The sequence below is a fragment of the Netta rufina genome (assembly GCF_964035555.1).
Source record: "Netta rufina genome assembly, chromosome: 1".
Lineage (NCBI taxonomy): Eukaryota > Metazoa > Chordata > Aves > Anseriformes > Anatidae > Netta > Netta rufina.
In genome coordinates, this window is record NC_140123.1 from 96,589,196 (window position 1) to 96,612,376 (window position 23,181).

Below are 23,181 nucleotides of genomic sequence, written 5' to 3' on the forward strand. Positions count from 1 at the left end.
TCTACACACAGCTGTAGGTGGCCTTTTATGAAACAAATGCTAGGTTCTTACCTTACAGACATGAATATAATAAACTGGATTCAAGCAAGTCAGCTCATTGAGGATATTGCAACATACAGTATGCCCATGCTTCCATATGTTTAGGATCAGAAAATTAATCTGAAGACTTGTACAAGTTGCTCTAACTCAGAATGTAACTTTCCTTTCTGAAAGAGTGTTTTACTTTCCCTTCTCTTCCTCTGTCTATCTTCCTCAATCACATGCTATATAAAGTAAGCATTTCCATCTGTTTAAGAAATAGTGATAAAAAATATTTTATGTAGGTCTTATCTCTTACAGAGATTCTCGGCTTTTTATCGCAGATTTTCTCCCTCTGTTAAAATATTCACAGTCCTACATCAATGTTAATAGAAATTTGGATAGGCAACATTCAGAATATTGCTGTTAACTTCTAAATCCACAAAGCAAGTGCCGCTTGCAGATCTTACCCCTGGGAGCTAAGGCAAACAATGATTCACATTTTTCACTGCAGTCTGGAGCATATTGTGACGTCCTTTGGAGGCTGCAAAGGACTTCTTGCTGCTAAACAGCCTAACTTCTATTGTTTCTGTGGGACAGCAGTAATATGTGGTAGGTTACAAACAAACACTCACTGATTCATCAAAAGAGCTACATCATTCAAGTGGTGGGAAAAAGGGTTGATTTTTTCCTTTTTCTTCTTTTTTTTTTTTTTTTTAAAGAGGTCTCTTATTTTTACAACCACTATACAAATATTGTCTTACTTGGTTATTCTAGTTCCAACTAAGAATTCAGAAAACTGATCTAGACTTTAACTTACATAATTACTTCTCTTAATTCAGAGATGATTGTAAAAAGAAGACAGACAATGAGAGAGATACCTACATTTTTAGTATGATTTATAAAGGCAGCACGAAGAAGTTTTAGTTCAGCTTTATTTAAAAAAATGTGCAAGTTCAGGTCTTGTCTCTATGACAACTACAGAACTAGTGGAATGATTCTCTCCCTCTCAAGAGGCTGAAAAACTGAATAATTCAGAGAGGAAGAGATTTTTAGTCAGACTATTTACAACTGTTTAGTTTTGTTAACACCTATTTAAAGCTAATGCCTATGGAACATTTTTGGAGAAAGGATGTCTTGTTTAAGACAAAAGCTCTTTCACTCTTTAATTAAGAAGCAAGATAAGTTCCACAGGGACATTTGAACTTTCACTGAGCCTTCTAGCAAATAAGGTAACAAGACCAGATTGGACATTTGTAAGACAAAAGTCATTTGAAAAGAAAATAAGCTATTTATTTAAAAGCCATGTAAATCCAGTCCCTCTTTAAAGCACACATATTTCCAAAGTGATTGTTTTTCTTGCAAGGAAATAACTTTCTTCCTCCAGTCAGAGCAAGACTCTGCCTTTTGAAGCCCTTACTACAACAAAAAGTTGTTATAAGTGCAATAAATGACCCTCTCTTTCAAACAGCTAACATCAGAGAAAAAGTTAGCACATTTGTTGAAAGTTATCCACTGCTCTGCTGCTTTTTCCACTCTAGAAGGTTTTAGTAGTAATATAACTACTGCAAATTATAAATAGTCTACAGTTAGCACTTCCAGATCCAGAAGGGTCATGTAATTTACAGCAAAAGTTCTCCTGCATGAAGAAAACTGCGAGACTGCAGAAGTATCTGTGATGTGTAATGTACAGCAATGAAGACTGTGAGATGTCTAAACTCACCAAGAAATACTAAAAATTTCAAGCTTTCAAACTGTATCTTCAACTACAATGAAAACAGTCTATAGTCGGTCTTAATGTGGTAATAAGTTTTACAAGTCTTGCACAGGCTGTCTAATTAGAAAGAATTCGACTACTACTTAATATGCTTAATGATTGCATTAGTATAGTTTTAACAAAACTGAAAGCATTTGGTAGTTTGAAAGGAGAGTTCCAAATCACCAACTTCAAAAATGCCATTTCTAGAAGGATGGCTACTTCCAGTAACTGGATAAGATACTTAAAAACTCAGGTAAACAATACTATAAAGCATATTTGCCTTGTAGACTTCTGAAAGCACACTGAACAAAACGGGTGATTTTAAACCCCAGAATATGAGATACAATTACTGCCCAAGTCTGTACAAATGAGCTTCATGCTCCAACATAACTGAAATCTCCCCCTTCCTCCATATACTCACCATATCTGTGCTAACACCGGTTGAGGTAACCCAGACTGAAAAAAAAAGTTTCTAGCTTGATCACCTATAAAATAAATAGGACATCATTTCAGAAAATGCTAACAATACCCGTAAGAGTAAAGAGGAAATCATCAGTCAAAATATCTAAATCAGAAGCAACAGCAAAGCCATAAATACTTAATGCTATACATATATAACAGAGCATGATATTTAATGGTTTGTCACTCAAGAGCCTACAAGGTATTTCCAACAAGGACATACTTTGTCAGTCTGCAACAGTCAGCACCACATGAAGTCAATTGGACATTTAGTACAACTGAAAACTCACAGCTTACAGTCCCTAATTTGTGTCAATGGCTCTCTTTGCAGGAATCATGTGCTTGGTGAGAACATGAAAATTTTTCCCTTCAAAGAAATTATATATCAATACAAACTCTATCCTAGATTTTTGGTAGTACAAGGCCAGTCAGCTGCCACAAACAAAATAAAGTGGTCTTTACCCTGATGTGTAACCCAAGATAAAGCAACCCTTAAAGAAAACAATGGTACATTTCAATCATTTTCCAAATATCAATTAGAAATAAGGATAGAAAAACAATTACAAAAGGATTAGGCACTTGGAAATAACGTGGCCTGCAAAGGAAATTTGTAAACAAACTAGAAACATCACTAAATATCACAGAAAGTCGATAAAAACTGTACTAGCTTACATACTGAACTACAACAGATTTTGTGTCAAGTCTGTCATGTAACAGGAGCAGGAACAATCAAATTGTATACTTGGAGCTATGTATGGGTGTGATGAGACTCTGCTAAGAATCCAATTTTGATTTCATACGCTGGAAATCATCTTGATGGGCAGATAGCAGAAAGAAAGTAGAACATAGCTTTACCTTGCATTTATTCCCATTGAGCAAAAGATTTTAGATAGCACTTAAGGGAATTTAATGCAACAAAACAAAACAAAAGTAGACACCATACTGACTTCAAAACTGAAGCAAATCAGTGGTTTTAAATGAAAACTTAGCAGGACCAATGCAGCCTTTATTCACAGCCTTGCTTCCCACAAATTACATCATTTTTTGCCATTTAGTTTTTTTAAAAGGTCACCCACAATGATTGCACTAATTTAAACAATCAGTTTCTGAAACAGACTTCAGTTAAATTAATAGATCTTTATTTAAACAGACTTCTTAGTCTATTAGTATGTTAGTGTAGCCGGTTGACCCCAGCAGAAATTAGGACCCAACCAGCTACTCACTAATTTCTCTCTCCCCAGCAGGAGGGGGGAGAAAATAGGCAGAGCAAAAGTGTGAAAAGTCAGGAAGCTTGTTAACTGAGATAAAGATGTTTTAATAATTGAAAGAGGGAGGGGAAAAAAAAAATAAAATAACCAAGTGATGCACAGGTGATCACTCACCACCTCCTGCAAGCAACCAATGCCCAGCCAGTCTCTGAGCAATGGCTACCTTGAAAAAAAGTGCATCCACCTCCCCTAGTTGTTGTAGTTGCTGTTGAGCGTGCCCGTACAGAATATCCCTTTGGTCAGTTTGGGTCAGCTGTGTCCCCTCCCAACTGCAGGGAGCAGTGTGAGAAAGAGATAATCCTGGAAGCTGTGCACGCACTGTTCAGCAATAGCCAAAATGGTGTTATCAACACTGCAAAACACAGCACCATGCAAGCTGCCACGAAGAAAGTTAATGCTATCTCAGCCAGGCTCAGGACAGGGAGTTAATTCACCGAGGGCATTAAAGCACTATAAATATTACTAAGCATCAGGGTGATTCCACATTCTGAATTGTAACTCTGCAGTTCATAACTATCAGCTGCCTCTACACAATACAGCTGCTGTATAGAGCCAGCTATAAATCATTTTAATTCTACTTAAAAAAGCAAGAGACATAAACCAGGTATAGTGTCTACAGTAAAATATCAGAAAAAGTGGAGTTGATATAGTAAGGCAAATGAAAAATAGGATGGGAAGTGAGTAAGACTTGTTCCGTTTTTTAAATTCTTATGCCCTATCGTCTCCCAGGCAGCTCTGTACATATTTAGACTCATTAGTTAAGATTTACTTAAATGAAATTAGAAGCGAAAACTATTTCATTACCAGTGATAAATCCAGATGTTGGTTTCAGACTGTGGAACTGCTGATCATGTTTAGCTCTCTCCTCCACAGTAATAGCCCAGATATCCAGGTTGCCTAGTTGAAGAGAGACAGAAAAACAAAATTAAGAAACATCTAAAAAAAGAAAAAATCCCTATTTCTGAGTATAATTAAATCACACCATACCAGACCTATGAAAACAACATACAAAAACATAGAAGCTATTCCTCCAAAGTCTGTAGTTGCAAGTTCCGTGAATCCCCAAATAGCCAGTCAGTACTTATAGAATATTATCACAGAATCATTAAGGTTGGAAAAGCCCTCCAAGATCACCTGGTGCAATCATCCCCCTACCACCAGTATCACCCACTAAACCATGTCCCTAAGCACCAGAGGAGAACTCCCCTTACTCGTCTATGAAAAGCGTCATGAAACCAGATGATTAACAATTTTCATTGGAAACAACAGCACAGTTCAGGAAAGTACATTCATCATTCTTTTTAAGATTGAGAAGTCTGAGTAAGAATACATTACAAGGACCAGATTCTTCACACCACGCTCCTAGTCCAGAGGTAAATATTTAGTTTACGCTGAGATTTACTACCCCTTCTACAATGCCATGATCCTACAACGTGTTCTTTAGTTCTACTTTCATTTTTGCAACAGATCCACTCTCTCTCCTCTTCCAGACATTTCACTTTCATCCTTCAGATTATTTGTACTCAGAGCAAACACAACATCTCATCTTCTACCTGAGACCTCTAACGAACTATCTAACGTTATATTGCAGGCATGTCTCAACAATTTGTAGACCAGTAACACATCATGATTTCAACATCTGGAGAAGTACATTGTGCTGGTGTGACTTCCTGTAACTCCTGCTGTACAGGCATGTCATGATCTGAAGGCATCCAAGTTAATGGAATCAGTGTTCTGTGAAAATAACAAGGAAATCTAGCATTTGCTCTGTCTCAGCACTAAATTCTCAGAGATTCAATTTCAGGTAATAGGGACCACAAATATCCACAGCAAGTACTTCAAACTGTTTGCAGGCTGAGTCAGAATCAAACTCAGCAGTTAAGAAGAACATGAGAATTTCCTGCCTCCTAAATTTCTTCCATTGAAAAACTACTTTCATGTGGCAAAACATACTTTGGAGAGAAAATGAAATGGGCAAGGGGAAGAGAAACATCCTTTTAAATGTTTGGTTTTGTTAATGAAAGGCAAGCTACATTCTTGGTAAAAAAATTATCATCTCTGTTTCAGATAATCTAGAAGAAGGCAGGTTGATAATATCTCACTCAAACAAAGGACATTTTAAGATTAGTCCAAAGAAACAAGAGGCATTGTAAACAGGTTTCATAGCTGTGCTCCCTTTGAGGATGAAATGGGATTCTCCTTTGAATACGAATGTGCCAAAACACAACAGTTCACATAAGGAACTATCACCTCCATCTTCTTGCAAACTCCTGGCAGGAGTGTTGATTAAGTTGATAGCGTTGATTAAGACTTTTTGACCAATATACGGGCTAGGCCAGCTAGTATAGGCCAAGTAATGGCAGATGACCATCCCCTGTAAAGGAAACATGACTACTCTGGCATGAGATCATAAGGCTGGATGTGGTAATTTACACTTGGAGGGAAAAATTCTTGAACACAATGTGGGGAGAAAGAAAAATACTGTGACTTTTGTAATGATTCTCTGGCGCTCTCTCTCTCAATTTGAGGTATAGATGACTCCAGTACTCCCCCTAAAAAAACACCACAAACAACAAAGAACATCTCTTCCTATCCTTCTCCAAAGAAGGAAATACAACTCATAACTAAAAACTCCTATGGCGTGAGGTAACCAAAAATGTATTCTAATAACTATTTTAAAACAAAATTTATTTATTTCTTCTCTGGATTCCCTGAAACCAGAACAAAAGATGGTCAGTATTTACTCTTCCAGATGGAGACTTGGTTGGTATTGAAACAGTAGATCTCCTTTGCAGGATATGAACATCAAAAGAGATGAAGTTAAGCCAAGCAAATGTAGCAGCCTCTTCACAAGAGCTCTGAATGGCATCTCTGATATTGCCTCATTTCCATCTTTTGTTATTGGAGGAAACAATGAGATCTATGGGAGGGCATGAAGTAGGATCTTTCCCAGCATTGAGACATCACTCGTGGCTTCAGATCCTGGATGCCAACACAGAAGTTGTGAGGCATTTCAATATATTTGGATGCAAAGGAAGCAGTCATCAAACCACAAAATTGACTCATAGGAAAGCTATTCTTGAACATAGTAGCAAGCCCTCTAACCATCTTTTCTTACAGAAGGCTCAGCAATCATCTCATCTGCCAAAGTGAAGCAGTGCACTCTCGTACATAAAATGGGCATTTTCTTTTCCTGGACAAATCAACAGAAGGTCGAGCACACCACACATTCTTCCCGACAATTAAAAGAAATCCTATTATGCTCATTCAATTTTGTTAATGTCATCCTTAAAATGAACAGTGTTCTAGAACATCAGTGAGTCAGCCCAGTTCACGTGGTGGGTGCTGTGCTGTTTCCATGCCCATTCCCCAAGATGATTTTGGAAGATTTTTTAAAAAGAAATTAGTTAAATAAAAACAAAATGAAAATTATTTATATTTACATGGAGAGGAATACCAGAGATCACTCATTTGGAGCAAGGGCTCTCCCAAGATGAAGACTGCATAAATTTCATCTGCATCTTGATCAGTGACTGCAGAAAATGTTGCATTCTTGAAAGGGGGATACGTTTCCCCATAAGAACTGGAATTTTCTTTACAACCCCATTTATTTCCTCTCATAACAATCTCAGACTTCTGCTGTCCTTCATCTAAGAGGAGATTTGCTGCTACCTGGTAGATTTGTTTTAAGTACAAATATCAAAACAGACTTCCCTCACACCACATTTGAAATGAAAGATACTCCAGGAACTACATTAGCCACATATTTATTTCAACCCACTCTTTGTAGAGCAGCCAGATCGGAAAAGCTGTTTGAGAAGAAATAGTAAACTCATTCCTTCCTAAAGCCACATCGTACAGCTAACAGGATCCTGGACAACATATGCAAGATCAAATAGCAATACATAAAGTTGAAAAAAGAAAGATGCTATCCATCTGCAAAGCAATAAGAACTTTCTAAACATGGCAAAGGAGAATGCTTTGAAGAGGAGAGTTCCCTTAAGAACGCACGCATGTGTTTAAATACAGTGCATGCGAAGCGCAGCCCGAACTCCAGTCCAAACCAGCAGATTCCATTCACGTCACGGCTTTCTTAGACTGTGAAAATCAGATGAAATGAAGCTATTCCCAACATTTCACGCAACCTAGAAGGGTATCTTATGGGACACTGTTCAGTGAGTTTATTTGATGAAAACTTTTGGTAGCTAGTTTCGCTCCAAGACGCAGTTCCAGAGGGCTGGACTTCAAGATAACCGAGGCAGTGAATGACAGTTTCCAATTATACGTTTGTTCTAGCTACCACTTGCAAAGATGTGTTCCTTCTGTTGTACTTCATGGATTTTTTCAGACTGGCAGAGATTGCATCCAATCAATCATGTTTAACAAGAACCACGTCTCTCTAACAACACACTCTGAATAACACGCTTTTTTGCTAAAGTCTCTTACTGAAACACTAACACTAGTTAGAAATTGAGTTCTTAGCTATATCACATCCCAAAAACTAGACTTCCATATATATGTGTTGTATACACGTATACCTACACACACATTTTTTGCATCCATATTCATACACAAATACACACACAATTAGAATCCTATCTACATTTTCAGAGAAACGCATGTCACGGATGCATCATTCAGTTTAAGGGGAATCAAACTAGTTCCACTACTTACTAGTTTTCAGCACTGAAATCTATCTTCGTCATCTTCCTTCAGATCAGTTGCAAAAAAACTGGATCACAGATTGCTCAAAAACGTATTTCATATGGGTAGCAAAAAGCAATGTCTGTACTGCACTACCAGGGCCCTTTCTAGATTTTTCACCAAAAAAATGAAGTTCAAGATGTATTACCTTCCCCTGTTATAAATGGAGTGCTAAAAATCACAGCACTTTTCTTATCTAAACACAGATTATGGTCCAATACAGGAAAGAAATTAGAAGTGATGGCATACAAAAGCGTCTGCCATACTTTTCAGCAATGAAAAAGTCCAGGAGTCCTAAAAGAAAAAGCACTTCCACTTCTCAACCACAAATAGTGCTTAGGCAGCAAGAATTTATAATATTTAAATGGCACTTTAGAATTTCCTCTGAAAAAAAATATGAGAAATGCAGACAGAACCGAGTCAGGAAACTTAAAACAAGCAGATGAAGCTAGGTAACTGCAGACGGAGGCTTTGCCCTACTGTCAGTGACTGAGTGGCCTGGATCTGCCCCACAGCTACGAACAAACAGAAGGACTGCAATGGATCAATGCACAAGAAGGGAAACATGCAGCCTTTCTGCTCGGCTCTTTTGAGATGTCTCCACAAAATTTCATGCGTGTTCCCCAATGGGTCTGCAAAAACATCACAAGTCTGATAAACTACCACCTCAGGCAGATGCATTTCCATAAACACTTCCATACAGAACATACTTGAAAAACAACACATTGATGCAGAATTTTTTCATATAAGAACAGTTCGGGATACATCACAAATGACTTACCCCCAAAAGGTGTTGGAAACTGAGCCATGGTTCTGTCACTTTTAGCTTGTTAATAGATGCCTGAAAAAAATAAAAGCAATAATAATCACCAATGGTTATGGTATCTTCCACTTTCAATACATTTTCTGTACCACCATCAATTAGTGCAGGAAAAATCAGGGCAATGAAGAAAGAGTAACACGCAAACACTACTTGAAAAAATAGTTACTTACAAGAGATCTAAATGTCTCATTTTTTGTGCTATTCTGTCCATCTGTAAGTGTCTTTTCAAACTAGCAAACATAGCTACATTTCAGTGCTGTTTCAAGAGTGCCCTCAGAAATGATCTTCGTTTATAAATAATCGGTGATGTAGTAAAGAACAGAACTAAGTCAGCCCCAACTGACAAGATCTCAGTGACACTGCTCAACGCTGCATTACTTTCCCGGGTGTAACAGCTCTGCTCCTACTTAAGAGCAAAATTGGCTCTGTTTCCAACTGTTGAAAACACACAACATTGTCAGCGATCTGTTTTTCACTCCTGATGAAAAAAATAAAAATCATAAAATGCACTGTCTTGCTTAGCTCCTTTGTTTAAACAAAGTACATTAAAAAATGAAACTGGATTGCAAGGCTCCTTTACCCTGAAATTGGCCCGCAAATTTAATAAGTGCGTTCAAATGAATAGAGTGCTGAAGCTGGCATCGCAGGGAAAAATGCTTTAATTGGTGGGAGATACTCTGAATTTAACACTGCTTACTTTTCAAATAACAGCAATCTAGAGTCCAGAAATTTAATCTTTAAAGGAAAACAAAAAAAAAAAAAAAAGGAAAAACATTTTTCTTTCGCCACACAAAGACTGACATGAATTGCCTGAGCCAAGAGGACAATAGCTAGCAAGAGAGCGGCAAAACAATGAAAAAGCAGCCTCTTGCCCTACTGGATTCCACTCATGTCTTCCAGGCAACAGGAGAAAAGCAAAAGGAAACAGAACCAGAAGGAGAATAATTCAGACTGCTCGAACAGCAGCAGAAATTTATCAATATCACCAAGAGAAGGCATTAAGTTGCACCACCAATTTCCTTTTGTCTGAATTTCTTGTTTGTTCCCCTCCCCATCCCCCTTTCACACTTCCCACATACTCTTCTGGCTTCCAACTTGGGAACCTCCTATATATACACACCACAGATGTCACTGAAAAAAAAAAGCAAAACCAAAAAAAAAAAAAACAGAGCATTTTTGCAACCCGGTCTCCCCATCAATTGCAATTTAAAGCCCTACAAAGAAAATACTGATTTTTCTCCTCGTAATTTGGCAGGGCAACCAAGCGTGGTGCATGACTCAGAAACCTCCTTCCAAATGCCAGGTAACGCAGCCGATACCAATTTCACGCAGAGAAGGCATCGACTCAAAAGTTTGGTGTCCTACACATACTGATAGAGTATTTTCACAAAATATTGCAAGCCCAGCTACCTTGGCAGCACGGCTATTCCAAAAGCATTTCTAAAGGGCTGAAAAATGACCACTTTAATCTATAAAGTGCAGTCGGTATCTTTATTATGATGCTTCTATTCTTTAAAACTATGAGTAAACCCTAGAAGAAAAAGCTGTCAGAGCTTCCATAGATGTACGGCTGAATCTTACAGTGCTCAAGTGTCACAGAGATAAGAGGAGGGACACCAGAGGAGCACGGATTCTCTTCCTGCTGCCATTTCCCACACGATGCAGAAGGACAGGAAAAGCATTCAAGGCAGCCACGGGAGGACAAGAGCAGAAAGCTGACAAAATAAAAAATAAAAGACAGGAAACTCGAACTTGAGAAGGAAGCGAACTAGGATTTAAAAAAGAAATAAAAGATAGCCACTTATTCAATTGTGCAAGCTGAGAAAAGTGAAATATTTTAAGAACTGGGACAGAAGAGTGCATAAAAGGACTGAAAGTGTTTAGTCCCTCAAGGGAAGTGGATTTAAGGTCACTTTATGGACTCTCCTCCCTAGATGACCACAACTCCAAAAGAATTGGTCATTTATTGCTCCTCTACCTCGAACATGTCAGACAGAAGAGAGGGGGAAGTCTCAAGACTTCCATAACCAGAGCTTTCATTTCACATGCCCAAGGTAATGCCAGGGGCCCGACCTCTGCAGGAATTAAACTTTGCAGCTGCAGACAGCTGAATTCAACAGCTCAGGGGTTGCTACATATGAAAATGAAGACCAAGGGAGAGCAGGAACTTCACAGCCTTCTCATGCTGGGTGACTTGGTGGTTTTTTGAGTATTTGGGCAGCTGAAGATCTCTGGGATGGAGAGCAGGTATTATGTATCTGGAAAACACCTGGCATAATCATTATGCTATAAATTTATCATATATTTCTAATGATCATAATAGAAATACAAGAACAGGTATTTCAATTTGCAACATTATTTTGAAATAGCAGCGAGCTGTTTTGGGTCTGCATTCTTCAAACCCTAATCTCTGCTGGTTCCACAACAGCACGAACACTTCCCTGAGCCTTCTTCGATCCTCCCAGCAACCCCCAATAAGAAAAATGCGTAATGTGGCAAAACAAAAGTTAGGAAGCAAGCAGAAAGCTGACGGCAAAGCAGTATGGGTGAACAGCCCTGGCACGTCCCTGTGGGAAAGCAGTAGTTTCCCTCTAACCCACTACTGGCATTCAGATTTGTATGAACTTGGTTATTTTGGCTTTTTTTTTTTTTTTTTTTTTAATTCTCTAACAAATGTGATTGCAGTTGACCAAGAGTTTAGAAGTTACTCAAGCAGGAGGAAGAAAGCCAATAAGGGGAACCACAAGTGCACCATCAGTCAACTGTAAGCATTGTCCTTAGAAAGGCAGTGATCCTCCAGCTTCACTCCACACCTGCTGTGTTCAAGGGTCTCACCTCTCCGGTTCTCAGGAGGTTGGATGCCCACAAGGACCAGCAGTGACCATTTCCAGCAAGGAAAGCTGGGACAGAAGGTTGTGTGGTTCCTCAGAAATAACGGGGTCGGTAAGACCAGATGGGCACACGTTTTTCAGCCTCTTTTCAGTGTTCACCCAAGCGCTATTTCTCAGCGCCGAGGAGATGGGCAATGCTTGGAGATGGATTCTCAGCCCCGATTTTCTTCCTCTGGGACAACCCTACCGAAATAAATGCAGCCCTTCCCTCCATGACTTCCTACAGGCTTCAGAGCTAAATGAGGCTTTCTGCATACATGAGCACGGTGGTGATGTAAATTTAAATACCGATGTCTTCTTTAAAATTTCACCTTGAAAAGTGATCAGGTTGAAAACAACTACATTAACAAGACGTAAAAGTCAGGTGTATGAAAATTCCCTCTGCTACATATTATATATAGGTTTAAACAACACGTCTCAAAACTTTGGTCATTTCTATTTAAAGTTGCCTATGTTCTTAGAAAGACATAAAAAAACCCATAGGAGGTATAAATTAAGCTCAATTTTGCTATTTCTGTGCTAGGCGTCTTTACAGGGACAAGTCTCATGGGGAAGGAAAAAAAAAAAAAAAGTAGTTTTATTCTCCTTAAAACGCAGCACACCATTTCTATTCCTCAACAGCCTTCACGTATCTTGGGCACAGACTACATGAAGTAATCCTCAAGGCAACTTATCAGTCACCTTCCTCCTCCTGCAGGAAAACAAACAAAGAAAGAAAAGCAGATAAAGCACGTCCTTCTCACGAATTCCACGTTATGGCAAAACACCCCGGGCAGGACGTCATCTCCGAGCATCACAGACGAACAGCAGGTTTCGTTGCCTTCCCGTGTTACACGGAGAAGTCCTGACACTACTATTAATAAAAGGACTCAGGCAGCTTCAGCAAAGCCTGGTTATTTAAGATAGATGTCGGAAAACAAAAATAATTTGAGATGTTCACAGGGAGTCTGCCTCCTGCTCTTTGGAGATCAGATGGTTAATACAGTTACCAGCTCGAGCTGAACTTTTCAGAGTTTCAGCTCTTCACAGGAATCATTTCTAGTTGTACACACCCTCACAAATGTCAGGATGTTCCCCTGGTCCTTGTATTTTTTTCCCAAGGTGTTGAAAAAGGCACAGATGAAGAGAAATCACTACTAACCCACCCGGAAGGCAACAGGTGTGGTACCGAAGTGTTCGTCTCTTTCCTCCACTCTAGGTCAGAAAACAGCTCCGGAGTCCAAGGGCAAGCTCCTTACTTCCAAAAACCAGGAGAAATTGAGACATTTATCAACAGGCTGTTGACAGCTGTGGTGGAAGCCCCAGACTGACAACAAAAATGATGTTTCTGCAGACAATAAACCTGCAAGCAATTATGGCCATTGTTTATTTTTTCTTTTGCCATGGCACTGCCACTTCATCTGGTTCTGTCACTCCCGCTTCAAGTGGTTTTGTAAGAAAGCCCTCCTCGACTGTTTCCAGGAACCTCCAGATTTTTGTCTCTCCTTGCTCAAATACTACATAAAGGACACATTGTCCAAAACTCATTTTATTACTTCATGGCCTTAAGGTCAAAGTTCAAGAGAAACGCTATGAAGAACACACTTGGTCAATGATCAGGCAAGTGTAAGGTCCAGACAAGGCTTCATTTGCCACCCAGATTAACAACTGGCGTGCTCTTTCTGCCAGTTTCTCCCAGCAAACACCAGTTTTCCAGGCTACATTAGCTCATACTTCTGGGTATTTCCCCTTTCTTTAACCCGTAAATATTTATATTAATAATTTTACATTTACATAACCAGTAAGCCAGGTGCTCAGGGTTTATTTAGAAACACAGAAGACTATTTCTTCACAGATTCACTCCCTGAAAACGCGGTCCTTTTTCCTTCCAACAGATGAGAAGCGATGAGGCAACTGCTTACTAGCTTTGACATCCTTCTTCTGAAGCAAAGAGGAACGACAATCCCCGCTTTAATCCCCATTTCAAAGCTGGGGAAGCTACGGCAGGAAAGCATTTGATGGAGGAGATGTCTCTGGGCCCATAACCTGGTGAGTCTGAGAGGGCTTCACACCAGGATCAGTGGGGGAGGAGGACACCATTATGAACACTGGGGTTCAGCCAAGGGATGGTGTGGCCCCAAGGAGCACGTTTGAAACGCTTGCCTACCAAGGCGTGCAGATTCCATTCTAGGTTCTTCCTTCTAGGAAGGAAAAAGGAGAATCTGAGGACATTTGGGTTGTCCAGCCTGGAGGAGAGGAGGCTGAGAGGCGACCTCACTGCTCTGTGACCCCCTGAGGCGGGGAAGTGGGGAGGGAGGTGCCGGCCCCAGCTCCTGCTCACTGATGACAGGACACACGGGAACGGCACAAAGCTGCTCCAGAGAGGCTCAGGCTGGACATGAGGAAACATTTCTTTACCGTGAGGGTGGTCAAACACTGGAACAGGCTGCCTAGAGGGGTGGCTGATGCCCCCACGCCTGTCAGTGTTCAAGAGGCATTTGGGCAATGCCCTCAGTAACGCGATTTATCTTGTGGCTAGCCCTGAGGCAGGCAGGGAGTTGGACTAGGTGGTTGTTGTAGGTCCCCTCCAACCCAACTATTATTCTATAATAATTCAAGATAAAAGCGAACAGCTTAACTTGGAACAGAAACCTAATTCAGCCTTATCATGAGCTAAAAGAAGATATTTTGCAGAAGGGTAGTACAAGCAGCAGATAAACTAAATGATAAAATTGGAAACATGAAGTTAAAGAACCAGACCTCTTCCTCCATTCAGCAACTTCATCCACATAAAAAACGTTGCTGGTGACTACATATTACCAGCAGTACTGACATAGCTCAGAAGCACCACATTTAAAATAATCCAGGATAGTAAAGGCTAGGTAACCAAGCAAAAGTATTTCCCTGAAGCAGTTCCCAGTTCAATCAAATGCAATTAACAGCAGGAGGAAAGCAAAGGCTGCCGTGATGAGATCATTTCGTTGTACAGTCTAGCCAGCACCATTTGAATGGCTGCTGCTAATCTCACCCACATACGCACTGGTTTTAATCTTGACAGCACTTCATCCACTAATTCCAGTCATGAGTGAACTGTGACTGAATTGCAGTATCTTTTTAAAGAGATGACAGGCTTTCATTTTAAAAGATTTAACGTGATAGAAAATTCAATGGGATAGAAAATTCACTGCATCATCGACTGGTTCTAAAAATCTTTATTAAAAATCTTGTTTTATTTTCATTTCAATATCTGATGACTTCATTCCAAAACAGCAGATCTTTTAAGGTGTGATTTTTCTTATTATATATACATATACACACACACAAATTAAAATGAACTTCTAGGGGTTTGAGCATTTAGAGCTTTATTTGTTCCTAATTGTTGTCTTTACTTACAGAGGCATAATAAGCTGTTTTCTATGTTAAAAAGCTTCATTAACACAATTGCGGTTGAGAATTTCTGACTCCTCCCTCTTCAAAAGAAGTTTTTATACTAAAAATCTGAAAAGCAAGAATTATGGAGTTAGAAATACACGCCACAGCCACAAGATAACCTCGGTAGTAGCCTGGCATTTACTTCAAGAGTGATTTAGTAAGGGGACAAGGAAATGCATGACATCACTGCTAGCTATGGAAGTATTGTGCTCACTTAGACCCTCAAAGTCCGTTTTGTTTCACAAACATGAAGTTGAGCAGTGATCTCAACTGCCAGTAAATACTGGTTTATAGTTATCCTGAATGCTAAAAGAATCAGAAAAAGCAGATTGGGTCTGCTATTTACAGTACATAAAATGAAACAAGGATGCTTTATTTCAGAACTTGTAAACTGGCTGCCTCCAAGGCTCAAGGATCACAAAGCAATGGCAATGTCTTAAAAGATGTCCTCTTAAAAAGACATCTTAAAAGAGGAAAGTGGACAAAGCCTGGAATCCAGCTTTAGCCAAAGGAAAGCAACACCTGACAAAGTCTGGGTAACAGCCAGGTGTGAGTGCCACGTTATGCATATATTCGTGTATCAGTCTAAGAACACACTGACAGCCAAATCATACTTGCAACTTAACCGCCTTTAATTTTTCAGCTCCACCTTTTCAGGGAGTTAAGCATAGTTGTTTCCAAAGCGGCACTGAATCACTTCTATTTCACTGAGCAGATTTCCCTTACCAGATTTCTAATCCCTCCAATCCATATAACCTGCAAGGCTGTGCAAATCCCCATTCTTGTCTGAGTTTAACCAACAATGACATTGAAAGAAGGGAAAAATATTCAGATGTTCCAAGTTCTTTCACTTCATATTTCCCAATTCTGCCCCAAAGTTAACTTTTATGCTAGCAGAAGGGCAAGAAGGAACAAAAATGCTGGAGTCAGCAGATAAATGTTGAGAGAATGCAGGAGCTGTGTGCCCATTCCCTTCCCCCACCCCCCAAAAAAAAAAAAACACATTAGATAATAGCTCTAGGTGGGCAGAAATGGGATAAAGTTGGTGATATATGGGAAGGCGCAGATGCCCCTGTCCTTTGAACTACTCCAGAGGAGGTCAGCTTGTTTTCCATAAGCACCTGCTCTTCTGAACTCTAAGAGGAATGGTGATCCTAAGAAGTGGTACAGCAAAAGCTATTTGCCATAGTCAGATTTTCAGAGTGTTTTATTAGGAGTTATTCAGCATCTATCATGCCATAGCAGAAACTCAGTGCAGACAACATCAATATTGAGTGAAGTAGCCAACCCATGGGCTTTCTGCTCCAAATGTCTTCCTGTCTCTGCCTTCCTAACTCTTCAGCATGATGTTAGGAGCATTTTTAGATCCACAAGTAGACAAGTAGTATGTCCTTCAGACAAATATTACTGTTACTCACCTTTCTTTTGGTCACACATGATCCTGTTGTTCAGTCACAGGTTGAAAGTAACAGTTCTTGACTAGTCTGCCTGACTACAGCAAACAGCGTTTGCCATACCACAGTAATGCAGCTGAAGAGGGAAAAGCACGAGAAACTGCCCTGTGAGCACCACGGTCAGACAGGGAGGAGGAGGAGCTCTGTGTGCTGGAGCAGAGATCCCCCTGCAGCCCATGGAGGCCACGAGGAAGCAGATATCCACGCTGCAGCCCATGTAGGGCCCTGCTCCAGAGCAGGTGGATGTGCCTGTGTGTAGGGCTGCAGCCCACAGGAAGGCCACTCTGGAGCAGGAAAAATGAGTCAGGGAGGCAGCAGCAGAGAGGAGCTGCAATGGCCTGACCTCAGCTGCTGTTCCAGGGAAAGCAGGGGTCAGGAATGGAGGAGTGAAGCTGAGCCTAGGAGAAAGGGGAAAGTGTTGTTTTAATTTCCCAATACGCATTTTAATTGGTGATTGATTTAATTTTGCCCAAGTCAGACCAGCTACTGCCACAGGCAAAACTGACAAGTGAGCTCCCTGTCCTTATCTCAACCCACAAGTTTTCTATCCCATTTTCTCCCCTCTGTTTTGGTGAGGAAGGGGAGTGAGAGCGCAGCTGAACAAGTGCAACCCACCACAGGACAGTAACTTAATTCAAAGAAACCCCTATGCCAGCTGTAGATGACCCTGACTCTTTAGGAAACATTCAAGGCTGCATAGGAAATGACAATTAAAAAAAGCGTGAACAGAGAAAACTGGTTTGGCTTATGAATTATTTTTTATGTAAGTATATATAAATATTGAATGGAAGTACGTGTTGACTGACTTCTTCTACAGGTTTGGCACACAAAAGGCTTCAAGAGGACTGTGCCAAAGTGCTCTGTACATAGTAGCAAGGTGACAAAGTTACTAATGCTACATTTTAGTCAAGGAAACTGTGACAATTTGTGTTTAAAGAGAGATTAAAGAAGAGGACATGGTCTCTTTTCTACTTCAAGTAAGAAACCTGTACAATAAGCAACACCTGCCACACAGGACACAATTCAATAACCCTCCGTGGTCTCCCAGAAATTGAACAAGACCTAGAGGCAGGCACCTTTAGCAGAGTATTCAGAGAACTGTAGCCATAAAACAATACAAATAATAGCTCCCAAGCGAGTACAGAAAACATACCTGAGTCTAAAGCAGCTGAGATATTACAAGGAAGTACCTAAAGCTTTTTTTTTTTTAAAAAAAAAAAAAAAAAGAAAAAGCAGACCACTTTATTATTTACAAATTTACTTGTGCTAAGATTTGGAACTCCTTTTCCAGCAGTAGGATCATCAGTTCTCAGCTGTACAAGAAGTGAAACACTTCTTTGAAACACTTCTTTTATAACCAACCCAGCTGAAGCAATGGTTATGTACTTTGATACAGGAAAAGACACCTTTGAGGAAAAAATATTCTTCAAAATACTTATCTGATGTTACCTACAGATATTAGTACACCATTTAACTGTTTCCAGCAGACAACAAAACAACAAATCAGCACATTAAATAACAACTTTATTGTGAAAAAATGCAAATGTTGGATGAACAAATACTGAAATTTCCTCTTATTTTTCACAAACAGGTACTTGAAGCAGGACAGACCCTAGGGCATTTGTAAAATTAATGTATTTCATTTTACTGGAAAGGCTGCTCATCAGACAATACATATTGCAGAATAAAGGATTCTCCTACACTGCCAAGTAGGCACAAAATCTGCGTAAAGCTTAAACAAGGAATCAAATGTGTTAAAGCTGAGTTACCAGGGGTAATGTGTCTTATTTAAAAGATGTTTACAAAGTCACTGATGAGCTGAAAGCAAGATTCAATTGCACAAGGCAGAGTATATCCCAAAGTAAGTTCTTTCTATTTCCTTTTTCCATTGGGGAATATCTATTCCTCTCTAAAATGCCTGGAAGGGATTTTCGTAAGAGAGCAGAACCATTTCAGCTGTGTCCACAAGACTAAGCAATTGATACATGCAAAAAGGATAAGGGAAAGAAAGCCATTTGCAAAATGAAATGCTAAGCTTTTTTTTTTTGATTATTTATTTATTCTGATTTATAAACCCTATTTCAATATTAAACTGGCTTATCAAAGTACCACCACTGTAAGTGCAGCTGAACAGAACAAAAATTGCTTAAGGGCGCACAACAAGTTTCATTTCCAGAAGACAAATATTCATTCCATCACTTCCACATAAAGCAGCCTCCTGCCTCTCAAAAACAACAGAAGAGGTTTTGAACCCTCGTTGGGGTACGAGATTCTTCAAGACTAAGTGCAGGAATCGTCTTGATGGATATAATAACAGTAATAGGGGTAATAATGAGTTTAAAGGCAGCAAGGAAATCCTAGCAACCATGTGAAAAAATGAAAGCTTCCCATATACTTCACTAAAGGAGAGGTGCAACAAACTCCTGCACGGCACAGATGCAGTGTGTTTCTCCCACAAAAAAAAAAGAAAGCGTAAGGAAGTAAGAGCTTACTGCAAGAATGGAGAGATTTGGGTTTTAGTCAAAACAAGCTGGATGTTGCAATCCCTGTTCCACAGCAGCACTGTCTGAGGGAGCAATGGGATCACTCCAGCATGGTGCTGCACAGTTCCAGGCTAGCAGCGCTCCACATTTCTGCCAAGGGCTGGGAATTACTTAAAGCCTATGCAAGAAAGAACCAGGACATGCACACAAACTAGCTACAGTAAAAGCAGCAGACAAAGAAGACTGACCACTTCAAAAAACATGTGTATTAAACACTCAGAGGTGCCCATTCTCAAGTATATAAATATTTATAGCCAACAAATTAATTACTTTTCTTAAGAACGCAGGTGTTAGAGGGAGAGGGAACCATATGCACAGGCATTTTTCATGCTTGATCTGCAAAGCAAACTATTTTGTTATGGCCCTTCCATAAGTGACCAAGGAAATCTGTATGGTTAATAATTCTGAAAAGATTTCCACGTACTGAAGTGTTTTAATACCTCTTTCCAGGATAAAAATTCTTCTCATTAAGGAGGATAAGAAAATTAACATTACTGCTAGTGCTAATGGCTTACTTCTTGTAGGTTATAAATCTGCAGGATAGTGAGGCTTACTTACTGTAGCTTACAAATTTCTCCCCTGTGGGTACCTCAGAAGTCATCTGTTTTTCAGTACCTAGTAATCAGGGAAATTTGTTACAAGTCACATCATGGTTGCGGGGCTGTCTTCAACTAGGAAAAAATTAAGTTGAAAAGTCATAATAAGATGTCCTGATTTCACAACATAATAGACCTACAAAAAAACCTTTCAAGTATGATTCAAGCATAAAGTGAAGACAGCCATGGAAAACAAGCCTGCTGACCTCCTTGAGAACCACCATGTTTGCAAGTTTTAAGAATGGTAACTATTCGTCACTGCCCAACTTATTGGGCTTACATGGCAAGGTTTTGGTAGCAGGGGACTGCAGGGGTGGTGTCTGTGAGCAGAGCCCAGCAGCTGCCCCTTGTCAGATCAGAGCCAGCTGCAGTCAGCTCCAAAAGGGACCTGCTGCTGGCCAGAGCCAAGCCCATCAGATCGCTAATGCTGGCTGCACCTCTGTGAGAGCAGATTTGATTCTGCTCCAGGCAGGCAGCAGCAGTCCCCCTGCGGCCTGTGGAGAGGCCCCTGGTGGAGCAGGCTGTCCCCCTGCAGCCCATGGGTCCCACATGGAGCAGATCTCCACACTGCAGCCCCCCCACGGGTGGAGGAGCCCCCAGTGGAGCAGGTGGATGTGGCCTGGAGGAGGCTGCGGCCCATGGAGAGCCCCTGCAGGAGCATTATTTTAATCTCCCTGTGCTGAGTCTGTTTTGCCATGACAATAAGTGGTGAGCGATCTCCCTGTCCTTATCTCAATCCATGAGCCCTTCTTTTCCTTTTCATCATATTTTCTCCACCATCTCCTTAGAGGAGGGGGAGGTAGAGAGCAGCTGTGGTGGAGTTTGGCTGCTCAGCAGGGTAAAACCAGCACACCAACTACACATGTAAGGGCAGATCTGCAGGCATGTAATAGCGTGAGCCTTATTCACTGAAATCATCTGGTGGCAGCAGATTGTTTACTGTACAGAGACAGCCTGAACTCTGTGCCCTCGGGAGACTTGTTTCCTCAGCAGAGGCAGGGACAGAAAAACGTAAGTGAAGAGATAAGACATTTATATGGGAGCAGTAGAGAAAGCTCGTGAAGAGGAGGGCCAACAAACAGAGAAGCAAGACAAGCCTGACAAAGCAGGAAGGGCACGATGCTCACAGCAGACTTCACGGCTCATCCACCTCAAAGTTCAAATGCAGCTCGTGCCAGTCCTCCATCAAACTCCTGCAGCTCTCACAGCACTCCTGTACAGCCTTACAAAGATTAACCTTTCCAAGTCTTCCACTTCTGGGAAGAGATCATTCAGATATCCTCAGAATACGATGCTATCCCCATTGCCTGGTGATGACAATGTAATGACAGAACTCGGTTTTAGGATCTGGCTTGCCGAGAGAAATTTAGCTTTGCTGTTCTTTTTACAGTACGGATTGTAAGTCCCTCTCCGTTTCACCTTCCCTCACAATACAAACCCTGAACAAGATTCTTGCAGGACACAGATGTTGAAGTGAAAAATAACAAGCTTCCTTGTTTAACTTCAACTCCAGTCATCTCGTTAGACCCTGAGCTGTAACTCCCTACAGAAGCTGTCAGCGCTGCACCTCACCCAGTCACTTTTCTGTGGGTACATTCATTGCCACGAGCTTACCTTGGTTCACTGAAAGTTAACATTGGCTGGGATGAAGCCAAGACTCACAGTGAATGAAACAGAAATGCCACCTCTAATATCAATTTTAAACAGTTACGAAGTGAAATCCTGGGACCAAATCCAGGTATTTGCATTACCTTTGCTAAAATGGGAGTTCTGTGTCTAGAAATCCAATTCTAAGGAAAGAGGCAATAATCACACTAAAAAAAGGGTTTTGTGGTGTTTAGATCATTATCAATCATTGAAAAGGCTGTGAAAAGACTGTTTCAAGTTCAGGATAAAGTATGCAGCCAAAGCACAGAAAGCTTCTGAAGCACACAACATATATGCAGTGGGACTGAAAACATCCAACTAGGTGTAACACAAGGACTGCTGTATGCATGGGACCATAACGGAGATATTTTAATGAATAAAGTTATCCTGATGCAAAGGACATTTCTGACTTGTAGCAGTTTTAATCTTCCTTGAATTTAAAAAAGTGAATTTAAGAAGTTCTTCTGCCTTTTTGTAATGTATCCAGTTGACCAGTCACGGTCCCATCTTAAAATGGACTTTGCCCAGAGAATTCTCCTGTTTTTCCTAGATGTTTAGGTGACTAATCTATAAACCAAATTTGACTTAGCAGTTTGCATAAGTCACTATGCTCTCTGGGCTGGGAACAGAGTATCTGTGGCAGACCTATGTCATACGTAAGGCAGTTACCTCTTCTCATAAACTGAAGCAAAACCCTAATAAGATTTCCTCAAAAACATATTGAGTAAGGAACATTACTTTTCAAGATTCTCCACTTTTAATACTAAGTGCCAGCTTAAATAACTGATATAACAAAATAATATTCCTGGGCACCAAAAATGCTTGGAGAAAGGGGAACCTCTTTTTATTGGAATATGAACCCGCCTCACTTGTCTAACAGGATCACATTTATAGGGGAGATGGAGCAGAAAGCTGTGGGTTAACGTTACAAACCACTTGCCTGTAATGGTAAATAAATGGAACTTATCTTCACGTGAGAATGATAGATGTGAAAGGTTTCTAAGTTGTATAGTACAGGAGGAAGCCAAGTTTGCACAACTTAAAGCTCACACTCAGCAGTGATTAAAACCAGACAGCGAAAATGAGCGCTGTCTCCATTCAACCTCTTCCTCCAGGAGCTACTGCAACTTTTAAGGTGATCTCGCTCACAAAGCAGGAACAGGACTGCTTCATTTCTCAGCTTGGTGTGTCAAAAATAGGGGCAAGCTTACACTGAAAGCTGAGTCTTGTGACTCCAACAGGAGACACCTTGAAGGCCAGGCTCTGCAACAGGGACATCATACAAAGAAGCCTGGGGACAGCTGTGAAGGAAGCGTGAAACAGCAGAGGCTGGCATCACTGGCAGCACGCTCAACAGTGATTTCTCAACACACACTGGCTGGCTTCAGCACAGCATACTTTAAGTGCTGGCAACTGCCAAGATGTTAAAAATAAACTTTGGACTCCAAAAATACACTTCTGATTATTTACATTCTGAGCCGAGACCTCAAAATGAAATCTGAGCTTATATTGAAGCTTCCATGCCTTCCCCGATCATTACAGCTAATAAATTACCCTCTAAAAGGGCAAGAAAGATTTTCTTGTAATCATTTATCTGGAGAAGCATAG

At 40.4% G+C, this 23,181-nt stretch overlaps 1 protein-coding gene across 5 annotated transcripts in view; it reads right to left on the reverse strand.

Moving 5' to 3' along the window:
- Window positions 1-23,181, reverse strand: part of ITSN1 (intersectin 1) — a 123,111-nt gene that overhangs the window by 87,437 nt on the left and 12,493 nt on the right. For all 5 annotated transcript variants that reach the window (XM_084283565.1, XM_084283563.1, XM_084283564.1 and 2 more), the window contains exons 2-4: window positions 8,990-9,049; window positions 4,309-4,401; window positions 2,199-2,262 (exon numbers count right to left, since the gene is read on the reverse strand). In XM_084283565.1, coding sequence (XP_084139691.1) covers window positions 2,199-2,262; window positions 4,309-4,401; window positions 8,990-9,017 — 185 coding nt within the window. In that variant the 5' untranslated portion in view covers window positions 9,018-9,049. The remainder of the gene's footprint in view (window positions 1-2,198; window positions 2,263-4,308; window positions 4,402-8,989; window positions 9,050-23,181) is intronic.